Source organism: Ostrinia furnacalis, unplaced genomic scaffold (genome assembly GCF_004193835.3).
Source record: "Ostrinia furnacalis isolate ACB-3 unplaced genomic scaffold, ASM419383v2 OfSCF7348, whole genome shotgun sequence".
NCBI lineage: Eukaryota > Metazoa > Arthropoda > Insecta > Lepidoptera > Crambidae > Ostrinia > Ostrinia furnacalis.
Window position 1 is genome coordinate 121,462 of NW_021137587.1, and position 18,624 is coordinate 140,085.

Genomic DNA, 18,624 nt, shown 5'->3' on the forward strand with positions numbered 1-18,624 from the left:
CAGGAGCCTGCTCTCTCTAATTTACCGGAGGCAAGTGGCAACCTTCTAAAAAAGAATTCAATCATGGGAGTAGCAAATTGACTCATTGACTATTTTAATATTTGTCCAGCAGCTCAGCAAATGTTAGTTCATTTATTGAGGATGACGTAAACGTAATGTCTTTACATTCTGTTTTAAGTAATTAATGTTAGTCACTCCTTTTTAGCTGCTAAATATCATATCAATCTTGTAGCAAAAAGGCTGAAATCTTGTTTTATGCCAAAAACAGCTCACGAGGTTTTCATACGCCCTTAACGATGCTTGTTTAAGTGAAGCAGCAAATCGAATGCACAGCGTTGAATAAAGCTCTGTGATTGGTTCGTGTGTCACCCTGTGCGTCCACGTGCACTGAGACCGTTTCGATCCATTTCTTTGTGAATACGAGCGTATATCTCTTTCCATTAGGTTTGATAAAGCTTTTGCAATCAGTTTTCCAAATTCAATACCATAATAAGCTTTGTCATGGCTTACGGGTTATATTACATAAACTCTACATTTTTGTTGCAACAGTAGGATAACCAACTACATTATAAAATGCCAAAATGCCATAGAATAGTATCATAGTTCGACGACATCATTATTTACCTGGGCCCAATAGCTTAACGTACAGAAGTACATAATAATATCATAATCCTCATCAGCTGGTTTCAGGAATGCTAACCCCGGTAAATCTTAGTTCTATCTTTATTCCAGGATTTTCTTCTGTATTTTCTGTCCTCCATTTAGTTACATAAATTGTCATACTAATGAAATGTCAAAGCTTAATAAGCAGGACGATTATCCACGGCACTACATCATCCCATCTGCCACAACCAGACCCTTCCTTTCCTAACCATTCTGCATCTCCACACCAATTGTAGACCTAACAAGGATTCACTTCACAGCTATGAAATAGGTCAGAAAAGACTTAGCGCGCCGCGTATCATTTGCCAGCAATCACCGGCGCAATGTCATCCGACAGTCTCCCTCACCGATCAACTACATCATCCGGAGGGGGCCCAATTGTCGAGCAGTACGCTCATAAATTCTTTCTACTGCTGACAGTTGCACAGTTCACATGTATCCCATCCTGTAGTCCTGCCATGCTGGCATCCAAAACCACATTCGAACTGAAGCATGAGGCGGGTGCGCACGCGTTTGACAGCTCGGTCGCCATTTTTAACAGTTTGACGTTTGGCAGGCCTTTCGGCTGACGTTGACTATAGCTGTGTCGTGCGATGCGATCGGTGCGGTGATGTGCGGTGCTAGTTTGTGATGTGTGTGTGATTTTTTATGTAAGTTTTTGTATTATTTCCAAAAATAACTTCACTTTTCATCAATGTGGCCAAGGATTCGTTTTTTTGTTACCTATAATCATTTGTTGCACGCTAAACGTTTTTTTAAATGTCCTTACTCAAAAATCACATAATTATGTTGTTTATTAAATGTTACTAATAAAATATTAGGAATATTTGCAAAGTTGAAGTTGATTTTCCCGAAAAGTTGGTCACCCTACTTTCTTTCGGTGCGTTGTACAATTTTCAATTAAAATAGTTTTATAAAACCAGACAACCTGATTAAGCTCTAGATTATGACGTGTATAATAATTTTGTTTAAATAAAATTTAATTAAAAGTTAGAAAGTGGTAGGTACTTAGCATTAATTGCACTTGAATTCAAGTTTGGCTACCCACACCGCGGTCTTGTCTCTACTCGGGTGACCATGGTCACACTTTACTTCGGAGACTATGTATAAAGTTGGTACAGTCTCATCTCACTTAACACCAGGTGCGATTGCCAGTGAAATACCTACCTTGACGTGCATTAAAAAAAGTTTTTTTTATAATTTTAACGTTCATCGTAGGAGCTTTAGGGCGCCTTTATAAGAAGGGCGGCGTTACTTAACTGCTTAATTTACAGCGACTCTACCATTTTTTGAAAAGAGGATAGCATCCTGTAGTACTGTAATTTTACGAATTTATTTTTAATGGGCCCTACCAAAATGATTATTAGTTTACTGCTTTGCGATTTGGCAAATTTCGCGTGGATATGTGATTGCTTCACTTCATGATTCTCAAAAGTTCTAAAGTAGCGTAACATAATAGTCTTAAATGACATAATACTAAGGCTGGATTGCACCATCTTACTTTGACTTTAACAAACGTCGAAAAACTGTCAAACAAACAACAAAAACCACCGGTTATTGTTATAGTTACGGTCAAACTCAGCATAACGTTCCACAAAATTGCGGCTACCCCCATACTACTCTAAAAAAATATCGTGAAAACCATTGTAGGTAATGTTGTCGTGCCATAACCGTAAAAGTCGCCTTTTCTCCGCGTTTCCCATAAAAACCATGAAATGTAGATCCCATGATAGTGTAATGTGGTTCGTATTGGAAAGAGCTTTCAGTTGGCTGGTTTATTTTGTAACAAAATTTTGGGGTGTATTTTTTGTAACTTTAGGAGTTGTTTTTTTCATCTTGTGGGTTGTAGCAACTGATTGCTTCTAAAGATACTATTTGAGCCCGCAAAGAAAGGCGTCTAATAAATAGGAAAAAGTAAGGAAAATCTGAGGTCACGGCCTTAGTGTCAGATCAAAAAAGTTTTATTGCCCTCTGAAGTACGGAATCATAATGTTTTTGTGCTCAATCAGATTGACTTTATGTCCAGAATGTCCTAATCACATTGGGAATAGTTACATAGTCAGTGATGTTTTAATTTGTAGTTACTTAAATTACGTCTCTCATGGGACTAAAACACATGTTACCAAAGAATGTCAATTTTATTAGACTTTTGTTCCAAATATTGCCAGTTTCTTCAATAAGTCCTACCACCTCCAGTCCAGTAACCTTTTCTTTTCTATTAACAGACAAAAGAACTTTTCCACTGTTTACTACAAGGATAATTTTTAAACAAGTCACTGATTTCCAAGTAAAGACGCTGTTTTAATTAAGATGTCCGCCAAGATTATGATAATTAATGGTTACCCTGCAGGGGGCAGCTAAGTCCCTTAAGGATCTCTACATAGAGATAGCTAATTTACGTTGTTGCTATAAAATAAGATCTTTACTACATTTTAATAGTTATTATAGTCATAATAAAAGTAAGAATATTTGTTTACATAATCAAATCTCTAGGTACATCTATACTAATATTATAAAGCTGAAGAGTTTGTTTGTTTGTTTACTTGAACGCGCTAATCTCAGGAACTACCAGTCCGATTTGAAAAATTCTTTCAGTGTTAGATAGCCCATTTATCGAGGAAGGCTATAGGCTATATACCATCACGCTACGAGTAATAGGTGCAGAGCAACAATGAAAAATGTTGCGAAAACGGGTTTTCACGCGTATGAAGTTGCGGGCACAGCTATACCTATTAATATAAAAAGTATCTATAAGGTGACTCTCCGCTTTCATTAGTAGGCATTTTAAAAATAAATTGATAATATTATGTAAAGAACATTGATTTAATTAATGATTACATGACTAAATTAGGTAATTAAGTAGGATTAAACTTACAGTAATTTTAATCAAAATCCGTTCAGAAGTTCTTCACCCCTTCACAAACTTTCACCTTTTTATCGGTAGTACATGTATATATATTTTAAAACATTCATAAGTATCTCGGGCCGCGTTTCGCGGCGTGTGTGTGGTAATGTTTCCATACAAATGAAGAACCGTAAGTGGTTTCATACATAGATACACACATATAAATTGTATGAAACCATAACGCTACGTTCACGTTGCGTTGCTGAGAGTGTATTCTTTATAAAAAGAGACGTTTCCCATGTTTTATTTTGCGTTATTCTCGTTATTTCAATTCAAGACACGTATCTCATAAACATTATGGTGTCATGATATTCCATACAAGACCCATAACATGGCTGAAGCATTGTAACTGGCACTGTAATTTCAGATTAGGGTGACCACACTAGAATTTCCGTACGAGCTTTTTTGAGAGTAACAGTGTCGTGAAGATTACAAGACTTTTTAAATATTTAGATTTTTTAAATAATCTTATAAATGTGATATTCATCATTTCATCATCATCATTTCAGCCACAGGACGTCCACTGCTGAAATGTGATATTAAGATCAATAATTTTTTTCTTTCTTTCTTTCAATATTGTGATTTGAGTTTGGGATACGATCAAACTGGAATATAATTTATAATGTTTCTATCATAATAGGATGGATAGTTTTATGTTACACTTATTTTCAAAACTTACTTATTATCGAGGAAAGATTGACAATGATGAATTAACTGATTTGATGCTTTCATTACTTTTAAAAGTTTTATTTTTAATTTTAATTTTACGAAATACGAAGAAGTTAAACGATAGTACCTACCATATCTTCCGGTTCCAATTGTATTCCGGTATTAACTTTTAGAGACAACAACTACTTGATGGATTTTGATTGACTCTACTGAGGTGTTTTGACAAAACTATTGTTGTTGTTGATAATGATGATGACTATAACTTAAATAATAAACTAAAATCTCATTGTTACAGATACATAATTGGCGGTAACTCCCATCTAGTCCACACAGTACATAAAAATGTTAATACAGTTCAACTAGTGAGTTAGTTAAAAGTATTAAAAGAAATTATCGTAGATTAAAGAAACTGAAAGAAAGATAAAGAAGGAAAAATGGATACGAAGAACGATGGACGCACAGATGACATTGAGCTCAGTGCTCAGGGCACGAGCACCAAACCTAGGTGAGTAAGATTTATTAAGTTTTTCATTTTAATACAGCTAGTGTGACAAAAGTACAGTATAGATGGCACCTCAAAAACATTTTCATGTAAACCAGCACTGAAAACCAGCGCCGTGGCCTTCGTCACCGTGGGCCACGGCATATGCTAAGTGGGGTCCCGTTGCAGTGGCCATCTTGTTGGTGAATGGGTGGCACTGCTCAGTTTACTCTTGTTTTTATTTTTTCTTCTTCCCTTATTATGTTCCACTGTCATGTCTATGTAATTGCCTGTATTTGTGTGATGTCCATTGTAATAAATGTATGTTTCTTTCTTTCTTTTTTTCTAAATGTCCCTAAAAAGAGGCTGGCATTGTAAAAAAGTTAACAGATCTCATGTAGAGCCAAGCTTCTAGCTCTACAACGCCCTAATTAAACAAATTCTATACCTAAATCACAATACCTAATGTGGCATGGGCCGTTTCGTTATCGTCATATAGGCGTCAGGCGAAAAATGTAGGTATTCATTGTTATTACTTTTTAGTTCTAGTAAGTAGTAAATAACAAAACGCCCAAGATAGAGTATAAAACCACCTTTTTGTGGCCAATGTGCCTGTTTTGACCACTGAATGTTGATTTACTATAAAAAATACTGTAAAATTAAAATGATAATTAAATAGTCATAAAACGGTGTAAAGAATAAAGATAGCCAAAACCAGTTCTATCCTAATGTTTATTAACTTTTTCTTATTTTATACCTGCTCAAATTTTTCTACAGCAACGTCGCAACCAAATCTGACCTTCCCGAGAGAGGATCCTGGGCCAGCAAACTCGACTTCATCCTTTCTGTGATCGGCTTAGCCATCGGTCTGGGCAATGTGTGGCGGTTTCCGTACCTCTGCTACAAGAATGGCGGCGGCGCCTTCCTCATCCCCTACTTTCTCACCCTGATCCTCGCTGGGATCCCCATGTTCTTCATGGAGCTGGCCATGGGACAGATGCTGACCATCGGAGGACTGGGCGTGTTCAAGATTGCGCCTATCTTTAAAGGTTTGTGAAGTTTTTACTTTTCACTAAATTCTTTGCTTAGTTTGGGACTAGATCGCGTAGTGTAAAATGTCCAAGGATATTTAATTATTCTAGTAAGGCCTTACTTTCGATTTCTTCCAATACATCAGCTATGTTTGTAGTTTACCCCTTTGTTACGTGCACGGCAACAACAACACAGTCTGTTAGCTTTGCACGAATAACTCAAGGCGTTCTCAACAAAACCTATACCTTTACTACTTAATTATAACCACTAGTAATTTTGACTAGTACCTATCAGAGGCAATAAAGGTTTTAATTAAGTATCTACTAAGTTGACAATATGACTCATATGGAGGTAGTTTTTCAATAATTACATACTAATGAACCTGTATTCACGACAATTTAAGCATTCTGCAAACTTATTTGGGATGAAATGTAAAATTCAAGTTTTCTAGTTGTAATCAAAGAGAATATCCTGTTGGATAAATGAAAAACATTGGCTGCTTATCACAATCTTTCGACAATCCGTTCCTTTAACCCCCTTGTAACTCGCAACATTACCAACCTCTAAAACAAATGACCGCAACTTCTCAAGCCCCAAAACAATCGCTCCAATCCGGGTAACCGGTTCATTCGACAATTAGGGACCTTCCCTTTTTGTTGAAGAAGTTATTATCTTTGTGTTCCGAACAGACGGGCTCCAATGATGTATGGGACAAAGCAGGGGTTCCCAAAGTGTGCGCCGTAGAAAGTAAAGAGGGGAGAGTCAATCCTGTACGTCGCGTTGGCGCTTGAAAACCGTTGATACCTTACCCCTCAGACGTCTTTACACTCTTTACCCGCTTGTCTTTCGACTGTATCTTTTTCAAAGGGTAGGGTGCCGTGACAAAATACTTTTGTGATTGCGCCGCGGAATGAAAAAGATTGGGAACCCCTGGGTGAAAGGGTCGTGGAATGCTCGATATTGTATTTGTCGAGGGATGAAAGAGGGTAAAGGTCGCGGAATTCTTAAAACAATGTAATGATAGTAACAAAGAAAACCGAGACATACCTACTTTATTTAAAAAGGCATTAGTTTATTATGTTTCTTTAGGAATTTTCTAAGAAAACAAGACCGTACAGAGACAATAATATAGCCCTTAATTCGTGTAAAATAAGTCTGTCCTAGGCGATGTTTCATATCTAGGTATCTACACTAAGGAATGATTAATTTAATTTAGATTGTTTGTTTGTATTGAATAGGCCCCAAAACTACTGGACCAATTTGAAGAATTCTTTCACCATTAGAATTCTACATTGTTTCTAATGAACATAGGCGGTACGAAATCCGCTGGGCCAGCTAGTTCTATCAATAAACCAGTGATAAGGTCTTGGTGTAGCTTTTAAATTTTCTGCTCAATTTTTACCTTATTCTGTCCATTTGAACTTTTTTTGCATGTCACTTTTGTTGTGAATCTCTTTAGAAAGGTTTGAAAGCAGTTTTGTTTGGATTTTTGGATCAATTTACATAAAATTATTTATTTTACTCAGGTATTGGTTATGCGGCGGCTGTGATGTCCTGCTGGATGAATGTGTACTACATCGTCATCCTGGCTTGGGCTATCTTCTATTTCTTCATGTCGATGCGATCAGGTAATAACATTTACTTCTTCTCCCTTTTCTTCTTCTATTCGTGTTTTAGAAAGTAGAAGTCCAAGTGAAGTATCCTCGTGCTTTATAAACTCTCATGGTGTATAAAATCCGAAGTTAGAGAGTACATTAGAGAATGGATGCGGGCAGCGCAGGACCTTTCTTTGTGGAAAACCTTAGGGGAGGCCTTGGTCCAGAGAATGTTTAATTCACTAAAATCCACAATCAAGAAAAAACCCTCTTTCATATAGTTCTGGTCCTGTAACTTTAACACAATCCGATCAAGTTGTTGTTGATAAAAAAAAAGTTAAGTGCGCACCTGGCCGGAATGGCGTGTGAGGCGGGTCGCTACATTCCCTACAATATGGTCGAGTGAAGCGATGGCTGGTTCACACGTCATGTCTGTGAACAGGCGCTGCCTTCGGGGACTGGTCAAGACAAGATATACCTAAATTAAATTTTTTAACATAACAATTAACAATCAAGCTAGACAGTGGCACAGCACTAAATATAAATATATACAATTTATTTAAAACTACCACACGGTTTTGTAATGGTGCCTTGCTTTTCTCTCTAGAGTTTTTATATCAGGCACTTAGCCAGAAGGATATCTTAGACTTGTCATGCTCACTAAAATGTCTCTGGGGTAGTGGCGTGTGAGGCGGGTCGTTATATTCCCTATAATATGGTCGAGTGAAGCGATGGCTGGTTCACACGTCGACTGTGAACAGGCGCTGCCTTCGGGGACTGGTCAAGGAAAGATATACCTGACATAAAATATACATATATGTATCAAAACGCAACAATGAGGATCAGTACTGTTGTAGAAAATTCAATAAAACTAGTATCTACGTTAATCTTTAAGACATAAGAAAGATATATCTTTTTGAATTATCCAAATCGGACCATTACTTCGTTCGTTTCAGCCGAAAGACGTCCACTGCTGGACAAAGGCCTCCCCCAAGGATTTCCACAAAGACCGGTCCTGCGCCGCTTGCATCCAGGTACTTCCCGCGACCTTCACCAGATCGTCGGTCCACCTAGTGGGAGGCCTGCCCACGCTACGTCTTCCAGCTCGTGGTCGCCACTCAAGGACCATTACTTACGAAGATATTAAGTAATAAACATAGGCCGTTTTTGCCGCTAAAAGTCAACGTACGCAAGGCCGCGTGACGTCATTATATCCGAATCGAGCGCAGCCGGCGTACTAATGGGATGGAAAATATTTTTTTCCGGCTAAACTATCAGTTTTAGAAAAAAACTTTTAATAACATTTATTCTTCAAAATAAAGTAATCTATCGACCAGTAATTTTTAAAAATAAAAATTGTGAAAAATAAGTATTGCTATGTCCAAAAACCACATTTTCATAGGATTCGATGCAATGCGGAGACGCGGTTGGGGTGAGTGTAACTTAATGATTGTTTGTATTGAACATAATAATACATAATATGATGCTAATACCCAGTTTCTGGCCTGGGGGGGGGGATAAGTCATACCCAGCTTATAGCCTATTAACCTAGAAATAGCACGGCACTAAATAAATATATTCAAAACTGCCACGCGGTATCGTGCTAGATGGGCGTCTTAAAGGCCACCTTCTATCAACGGGAGCGCGTGGTAAGTAACTTGCTTCTGAATGTATTGTAACTTCCTACTTTTTTGTATTTTTAAACCGGCAGACAGTGGTGACTGAGTTTGTTGCGGCGCTTCTTCTCAGCACTTGCCAAATGTTTGTCTCTAAGCGCTGGTAGGGCAAAAAAAGAATGAGACATGTATAGGCTCCTTAAGAGCATTTGACGATTTGCAAGTACTAATTTAATTAGTCTAAACAAATAAAGAACATTTTGATTTTGATTTTTTGATTTTGAATGCGACTCTCCCTCGCTCTCACCCGCACAACTCCCCGCGATCACCCTGTCGGTACGTACCAGAGCGTCAACGTGACGTCACGGCAGCCAGGTGCGCAGTTAACTTGACCAGGTTATAAGCATGACCTACAGGAAAACTAAATGGTGTTTAAAGTCTTCACTACCTTTAGATGTGTCACTACCCTCTGAATTTTCTTCTCCCCTTAGAAGTGCCATGGCGCAACTGCGACAACTACTGGAACACGGCGAACTGTGTGAACCCTTACGAACGCAAGAACCTGACCTGCTGGTCCACCAGTGACATGACGCAGTGCATCCTGAATGGCAGGAACGTCAGCAAGACTGCGCTCTCTGATCCGGTGAAGGAGTTCTGGGAGTAAGTATCTTCTGTCTAACAACTGTGGTGGTATTCCTCTAAGTCAGACATCACTGCTGAGATCAGACATCAGCTAATCGCTGGCTGGCAGTTGCCATGCAAACGGTGTCCGCATTATACTTTCAAATCCAGTTTCGCTAGTTGATAAATATCCTTGTAAACTGCTAAAGTATTGACATCTAGTACAAACTTTTAGCAAAGTATAGCGGGGTTTGACAGAAAATAACAGTAATTTGTACACCACAAAATGTCAGAAAAAAATAAACAAAGCTTGTTGAGAGGCTTAACTATTTAGCTCCCCTTGTCCAATTAAAAAGAGCAACATATTTTTGGATAACATTTTACCTTTACAAATCCGATTATACTATGGGTGTACTCGTACGTAAGCAAAAATCAGTTTGAAGTGAAAAAGGGTGACTTTTATGTAGCACCTCTCTGTAAAATATTTCCCATAACGTTATTCATGGGTTCAGCAAAATGAACTGACGGCTTCATGAATATGAAATCATACGCCGATGAATATGCATGTGTGTTTAATGGAACAGGTTTATGTGGGCATGACGACATCAAAAACCAACGTGTTATTATTTTAAGTTCATTCAGAAATTCTGCATAAACTTTCGATTTCCAATTTGTATACGGTACGAGGTTTAAGGCTGCCATATTTTTACAGTCGGATTACGTTTATGGAAGGAAATTAATACAATTTAAATTATATCCTTATTTTTGGAAAAATTTGACAACTTGATAGGTATATTGTCAGCGCCCTTACGTCACTTCGTTATAATAGAAAGGGTTTTCCTTTGTTCGTTTAGAATCTAGATGATAAAGGAATAAATTATTGCAACTTTAAAATTTACTCATCTAAACAACAAAACGATTCCGGATAAGGCGTGAAAACTGCACATAGAAAAATCAATAACGATATTCTGATTCCGCTGCCCCTATCTTTTGAATTTCTTCCTTCTTAAAAGATGTAGACGATCTTTTTCCTGCTATTTCTGAATGTCAACATTCTTCTTCCCAGACGCCGAGCCCTCCAAATATCCAGCGGCATCGAGCACATCGGCAACATTCGCTGGGAGCTGGCCGGGACCTTGCTGCTGGTGTGGGTGCTGTGCTACTTCTGCATCTGGAAGGGGGTGCGGTGGACCGGCAAGGTCGTCTACTTCACCGCGCTGTTCCCTTACTTCTTGCTGACGGTGCTGCTTATCAGAGGTAGGTTTTGGTATATCATTATTGTCGAATGTTTGCTGTCTGACCAGCTGCTTCACTGAGATATTAGTAAAATTGTCACAGTATAATTCGTCGTTTGTAGTCGGATTTTTATTGCGAAAACTCCCAGTGAACGTTAGTTTTACAATTTAATATTTATTTAGCCACGAAACACTGAAAAAGCTTTATTCTGAAAGTCACTAAATTAATACTTTTTCAACAGAGGTTAGATTAACGCTCCTGTTATAAAATTAAAAGAATCTGTTTGTGCTGATTGCTATATTTTGGATGCCTTTTCCAATTTTATAGTCCGCATCAAATAATTCGTGACAGGACAGCCAAACTCAAAGTGACCAAAAAGTTGATAACTGCACAACAATATTCCAATAGTAACAAAGACGTGTTGCGAACATAAAGTTGGGTCCCTTAAAATGTTCGATTTGTAAGTATATTCAGGTTCTGTAAAACCATTGATATCTCAACAGGTATCACCTTGCCTGGTGCGATGGAAGGCATCAAGTTCTACGTGATGCCCAACATGTCTAAACTGCTGGAGTCCGAAGTGTGGATCGATGCTGTGACCCAGATCTTCTTCTCATACGGCCTGGGTTTGGGCACCCTCGTCGCTTTGGGCAGCTACAACAAGTTTACCAACAACGTTTACAAGTATGTCACTTGGTATACCTAGATGATATTACTACATACTAAATCAGCTAGGGACACTTTTATATGTTATAAATGTAAAGTTTGCTTTTGTATTTATGTTGCTAAACCCTTTCCAAGTTTTGCAAAGTCATAAGAAAGGATCTAAAATTCATTGAAAGAAAAGAAAGAAAGAAAGAAAAAAATGTTTATACATTGCTGTACATTTTTCCCCAAATGACGTGCTTCCTACTTTTTTTTTATTTAGATGAATATTTAGGACGGTTGTTCTATAGGACAGTAGACAGGAAGACGGATCTTGAACGAAAACTTACAAGCTAAAGAAATACTAAACTAAATGCAATTCAACTGTTGTGGAATTCATATTGTCATTACTTTCAGGGATGCTTTGATAGTGTGCACCGTCAACTCAAGTACGTCGATGTTTGCCGGCTTCGTCATCTTCTCCGTGGTCGGCTTCATGGCGCATGAGCAGCAGCGGCCTGTCGCAGAGGTGGCTGCTTCAGGTAAATATAAAGCTGCCACTAGTTTTTGTGTCTCTACTATGAACTGACATAACATTTTATTATACATCTATCAACATCATTAGATTAGTTAAGATAGATAGAGCTTATGATCATCATCATCATCATTGCTGTACTCAAGCCAGCGCTAAGGAGCACAAAATTCGATCTCACGTTTCTTGTCTTTCATTACGTTTGCCGAGTCGTATTTTCCATTCAAGAACCAGTTTAATATACCTTTCATCAGTCCTGTGACTTGCAGTTCTCGGAGTTTAGACAACGTGATTAAAGAGATTTCATCAAACTTTATGTTGAATATAGTTTATGCATCTTGTTGTATTTTTTTTAACCGACTTCAACAAAAGGAGGAGGTTCTCAATTCGGTTGGTATCTTTTTTTCCAAATACATTGTTTAATTTTTTGTCTGTAGGTCCTGGTCTAGCCTTCCTGGCGTATCCTTCGGCCGTGTTACAACTACCAGGCGCTCCGCTCTGGTCGTGCTTATTCTTCTTCATGCTGCTCCTCATCGGTCTGGACAGCCAGTTCTGCACCATGGAGGGCTTCATCACGGCCGTCATCGACGAGTGGCCCAAACTCCTCAGAAGAAGGAAGGAAATATTCATTGCTATTACCTGCGTGATATCGTATTTGGTCGGGCTGTCGTGTATTTCGGAGGTATGTGGAATATTGAGAATTTAAAATGGAAATAGGTACCTACATAATGTGAAAACATCGCAAAATATGGGTTTAATTTGAGATATTTGTACCATACAATATAAAATTCAAATGAGAAACAATCAAAATGGTCTCTACTCTGCCAACAACATGGCGTACTTAGTTCAAAACCCTTGCGGTAAAGTTAAGGCTCTTTTTTCTCACCATTATAAAAAAATCCAATAATCAACACTGTCAAGGTGTATTTGTATGGTAGACACCATCTCGCTTTATACATATTTAGAGGCAGGTAGTCGTTTTATTATAGAAAAGTACGAGCATAATAGTAGCATTTTATTGCAGATACGAGTAGTAAATAATTCATGGTCTACTAGTCGTGTTTCATCATTGATTATCCCGATAGTCCCTCAACATGACCTGATGTATATTAAAATTCCAGGGAGGAATGTACGTCTTCCAAATCCTCGACTCGTACGCCGTCTCCGGTTTCTGCCTGCTGTTCTTGATCTTCTTCGAGTGCGTGTCCATATCCTGGGCCTTCGGCGTCAACCGCTTCTACGACGGCATCAAGGAGATGATCGGGTATTATCCCACCATCTGGTGGAAGTTCTGCTGGGTCGGATTCACGCCTGCTATTTGCATTGTGAGTAAAATTTTAATTACAAAATATTATACGTCCATTAAATTAAGTTTTATTTCAGAAAAAGGATAAATTACTTGTACACTATGAGAGTTGCGGCCTGTGCTAGTTTTAGGAGTTTTTTTATTGGCTGTCCGAGGATAACACCGTTGAGTTATTATCGCCTTGTTTCAGACGGTATTTAAGCTATCTTCTGGGACTTACTTGATCTTCACTGGTTGGGTTTTATTGGAGGCCGACTGTAGATCCTAGCTACACAGGAACTGCAGTGGTGCGAAAAAGTGATTGGATTACTCTCGTTCATAATCGTCTTTCGCTTTGTTTCACAGAGCGTGTTCATCTTCAACCTGGTGCAATGGAAGCCGATCAAGTACATGACGTACGAGTACCCCTGGTGGTCACATGCATTCGGTTGGTTCACGGCGCTGTCTTCCATGCTGTGCATTCCTGGATACATGGTCTATCTGTGGCACGTCACTCCTGGGACTCGAATGGAGGTAATTTTGTTGTATTTGTACCATTATGACACTGGAGACATGAGTTTTGTTTCAATGTTTTTTCTCCTCTAAGTGCCAGTTTTTCACTCTTCAATATTTAGTTCTGTTTTCTACTAGGTCTGGGAGATCACAGTCTTGTTATCTATTCGGTCCTGTACTTTTTTTCATACAATATCCGGTGTTAGGATACTTTCTCGGTTTAAGTTCGAAGTTTGAATTACGTATTATTCTACTAATTTGTGGCAGTGGCAATAATTTTTAATCTCTATACTACCGTTTTACCTCCAGAAATTCCACAAAATAGTACGCATCCCCGAGGACGTACCTTCCCTCCGGACCAAGATGCAGGCCGAAGAGCTGGCCAAGCATCAGCAGCCCTAGACTCCACGTCGACTTAACGCCACAGATCTCAGGACTGGACACGAAACGATGGGGTTCTAGTGGAGACGGATCAATTATATTCTTGCATAGTTCCACTATATTCGTCATATAAACAATATAGTGCGTTTATTGATCATTCATAGCTTTGTATTTTATTAGTTACACTATATTCGGCGATGTTATTATTCAAAGACTATGCAAGAAAATAATATGGGAAGCGAAGGGCAAAATATATTCTAAAACATCACGCACAAAATAATATTGTTATATAACTATGTTTAAATTTCGTGCCATATTATTTTGTTAGTTATATTGTTTGTAAGTTGTTTTATTTTAGACAATTATTTAGTAAGGTGTATTTATGCTTGTTTTGCTTGTAAAACATTTTACTTTATCGAAATATGCCTAAGACATAATATAAATTGTGAGATTAATAATTATACATGTTAGATTATAATTATATAAACAAAATGTAGTGTGCCAATGACTTTTAGTGTATAATTTAATGATTTGACGACTTTTTGGGTGCGTCGCGACGCGTTCATGTATGTTTATAGTTTACGTTATATTTTTAAGTGATACTTTAATATATTTAAGAGTTCGGATGATTGGTGTATAATTAATTAAATGTTAACTATCTGTTATGTCTTCCATTTAAATCTTTTAGATAATGTAACGTTTATATCGACGCTAAAGTCGCTGCTTATTTTGTTTTCGGAAACTTTATGTACCTGAGTTCAAATTATATTTTAAAAAAAAACCTCACCTTTAAGGTTTCATTGAAATATTTTACCAGATTTTATCAGACAAGAATGTTGTCAATTGTCAAAATTATTAGTTATTATATTATTATGCATGTGAAATGTATCTTGCGACTATAAACCTCTGTTATCCTTAAAGGATTTAGCCTCATATCGTGTATGTTTAGTGTTTGTAGAAGATATTATCAATATAGCTTAATTGTATCGAATATTGCTTAAACCTAAAACGCAACAAGACGCGTCTTTAACTTGAATCTATATGGTGTTTTAAAATATTATGTCTAAGAGGAATATTATAGCATACATATATTTACAGAACAGCTTTCGATGTATTTATTCTTTTTGCAACAAATATACCTTTTAAATGCATTTTAGTTGAGTTTTCGTAAGTAAGTAAACTACTCAGAAGTTTGATTTTGGTTGTTCAGCTTTAATAATTGTATAATTTTGAAAACATTTAGTTTTACAAGATATTATAGTATATTTTGTGAACATCTAGGATCTAATCCGATAGAGTAGTAATCTACATTTATTTATAAGATCAAAATTAAATCTTAACTCTGTGTTCTAATCGAGACCAACATCTATACAAAACAATAATTGATAAACATTTATTCTAAATCTATCATTATACTGTAGATTTTCTAATAAAATTGCTGTTGCCAAAATATTTGAGAAAATTTTATCTATGTCTAAAAATCAGGCGATCTGTTTAGAGATTGAATATATTTACACTGAAAATCTTCTACTTATTCCCATATATTTGTTAAAATACGTTTTTAAATGTCCAAACATTATTTTTAAATATTAAAAAGCTTTCTACTCTACTTTATACAACAAAATATATCAAAATTAATATTTACGTGTTCAATATTTAGAGGGTTTTTGTCTATTTATAATGTCAATTTCAAATAAAAATATAGTAAACATTCGTAATTCATTAAATGTATGCATTTAGACGTGTTTATAATGTTTATGACAATATTATAAGAGAAACTATATAATCGTATATTATAAGGTAAAATATAAATAATATAATATAATGATGTGACTTTATCATAGGGCATATTTAGTCAAATTAACATTTTAGGTTTATTTTATTAAACTGTTTATTAATGCAGAATATTATAGAATGTGAATTGGGTTATATATATAATTTTAAAATACATATTATTTATTTGTGCGTTATTTAATGTGAGTTTATGTTTGTGAATGTATCTAAGTCTGCATATAAAGTGCTATGATGATTGTGCTTCCATATATTTTAGATATAATACTAGCTTATTTAGTTATAATGATAATTTTAGTTGCATATCGATGTGTACTTCATCATAAAACTGATTTTACTGCACTCAATTAACAAAACTTTTTGGAAACATAGTATATTAAAGTTCAGTCAAATTATCACAATAATATTGAAGACCACCGAAAGAATAAATTATACATAATTTTGAGTACAGTACAATGAGATTTTCAATTATTTTACTATTATTTTCATAAAAATATAATTTTTATAAACATATTAACATTCCATGTCATGTCAATTTGATTTGTATTATGATATAATTATATCAATATTATTATACTACCTACATATCTGATGAAGCTGCAAGAAGAAAATTATATGGTATAAAACGGTTGTCATGTACGTTAGATCGTAATTTATTTATTTCAATAAATAGTGAATAGTATTAGGGTTTTTTAATTTCCATTTAACTTGTGCTAGTGTTAATAATGATCGTTAACTTTTTAAATTAATTATCTTACTGTGAATTTGAACTCTTTCCATAGGTCTAGTCCACTTGACTCCCACGTTCACTTTAGCCTAGGGGCAGACGACCGATTTTTAGTTGGCCGATAGTTGGGTTGGGCTGTTAAAATCAGTATGGACATGTTTGAAAGTGCGCATATTACACCGATTTGGTATCGGCCGATTCTTCATACCAACAAGAATCGGGACAACTATAGGTCGACTAAAAGTCTGTGGTCTGCGCCTTAGGCTTAAGGTCTTGGGTACGATTCCCAGATGGAAGACACAAATATAAATGAGCATTTTCAGTCACCGATTGGACATACGGTCTAATGGCCGATGATACAAAGCTAAAATTATGGCATCTTATGTACTTGTCATAGGTGCGAATTTCCAACAAAAAAATTACGCTCTGTACCCAATTTTTAAATCCTGTTCACGCACACACTTAATTTTCATTCATTATATGCTAAGTATTCAATAAAACCTTTGTCGGTGAAGGTCAGCCGATCCTCAATCGGAATGTGAATTTTATTGTCGATTATATGTATGGATTATACACGGTGTTACTAAAATTTTAGTGTTAAACTCGATAATAGAGACATTACAGAGAACTGAACTGGCTTCTATGGTTAGGCATATACAGGGTGGATTTTTTTAATGCCACCTGGAGGGAAAGTACTTACTTTTAATACTGTAGATAGAAAATTTAACTCAAAGAAAATATTCCTTTATTTTTTTAAAGAAATAGAACGGCATTCAAAGATTTCCAAGGATCTACATCCTGTATTTTCGTCCACGTCTCGCTTCGCATTTATATGGCCACATCTTCACCTTATAGAGTCGTTACAAACTGGAGTTTTACTCACTTATAATATACTCAGGGTACTTGTATTGACACGAAGTACTTGTAATAAGAAAAGCAATGTATAAACTTAAAAAAATCAGGCTTATTCGATACAGCAGTGTAGGTCATGATCACATAAAAAAGATGAACAATTAATTAATATCGAATACTTTTATGGGCAGAAGCAATTGAATCCTTATTCGGAATAATATAAAACTGCCAAGATTTTAGGGTCCCCGAGCAAAACTGCTCAAAATTGCTAGTAGTTTTCGTTAGTCATGTTTTTTTTTAGGAGAACTTCAGAAGAGAAGGTATTCAATTTTACTGACCCATAAGAATTTTATGAAGAGCGTTTTCTCGATAAAAAAAATTTCACCAGTAAGCTACTTGTGAAAATGTGGCTACAAATGCACATAACAACATCGAAAATTACTTGTATGGGATCTCTATCGTATCTCTCCATTGTATTTTCATTTTGTAAAATGTGTATTTTCAACCATATTTAAAGTATAAAGCGAGTCTACCAAATCTCGTCAAAATTTAAAGACGTGAAAATTGGTGGAAATGCCTACCTATGAGAGAGAGAGAAAGAAAGTTTGTAGAAAGAGTAGAGAGAAAAACAATTGATTTTATTGCGGTTTCAATAACAGTTTAACTTTCCTCCGAGACAAACTTGACCTTCACTGGTTGGGTTTTTATTGGCGGTCAAGCTGTAGAATCTGGCTACACGGGAGTTGCAGCGGTGGGAACGAGAGGTGGGAATAGTCCCGTGCCGTATTCATCTGTTTAGTGTGTGGTTGACTAAAACAGAGTATTAACTAAAATAGCAATAAATATGACGTAACAATAACCGTGTAGGATGCCCATAATTGACTAAACCATCTATATATCAACCAGTAACCTAGAAATCAAGGTAATATTTTACAAGCCACAAAAATATCCTTATATCTTTTTAATTCATATTATAAAGCTAAAGAGTTTGTTTGTTTACTTAGCTAGGCTAGGAAGCTTGAAACATTGAATTTTCGGACAGATTCTGTTTATTCTGTAATCTATTATTGGTACCGTTTG

At 36.4% G+C, this 18,624-nt stretch overlaps 1 protein-coding gene across 1 annotated transcript; it reads left to right on the forward strand.

Moving 5' to 3' along the window:
- The first annotated feature begins 1,090 nt into the window (after positions 1–1,090).
- Gat (sodium- and chloride-dependent GABA transporter) lies at positions 1,091–16,375 on the forward strand. Its single transcript, XM_028320134.1, has 12 exons — positions 1,091–1,313; positions 4,533–4,742; positions 5,496–5,767; positions 7,277–7,378; positions 9,453–9,621; positions 10,649–10,839; positions 11,322–11,502; positions 11,881–12,005; positions 12,433–12,677; positions 13,117–13,320; positions 13,647–13,814; positions 14,103–16,375. The coding sequence occupies exons 2-12, from the start codon at positions 4,672–4,674 to the stop codon at positions 14,193–14,195; spliced, it is 1,821 nt and encodes a 606-aa protein (XP_028175935.1). The 5' UTR covers positions 1,091–1,313; positions 4,533–4,671; the 3' UTR covers positions 14,196–16,375.
- The last annotated feature ends 2,249 nt before the right edge of the window (positions 16,376–18,624 follow it).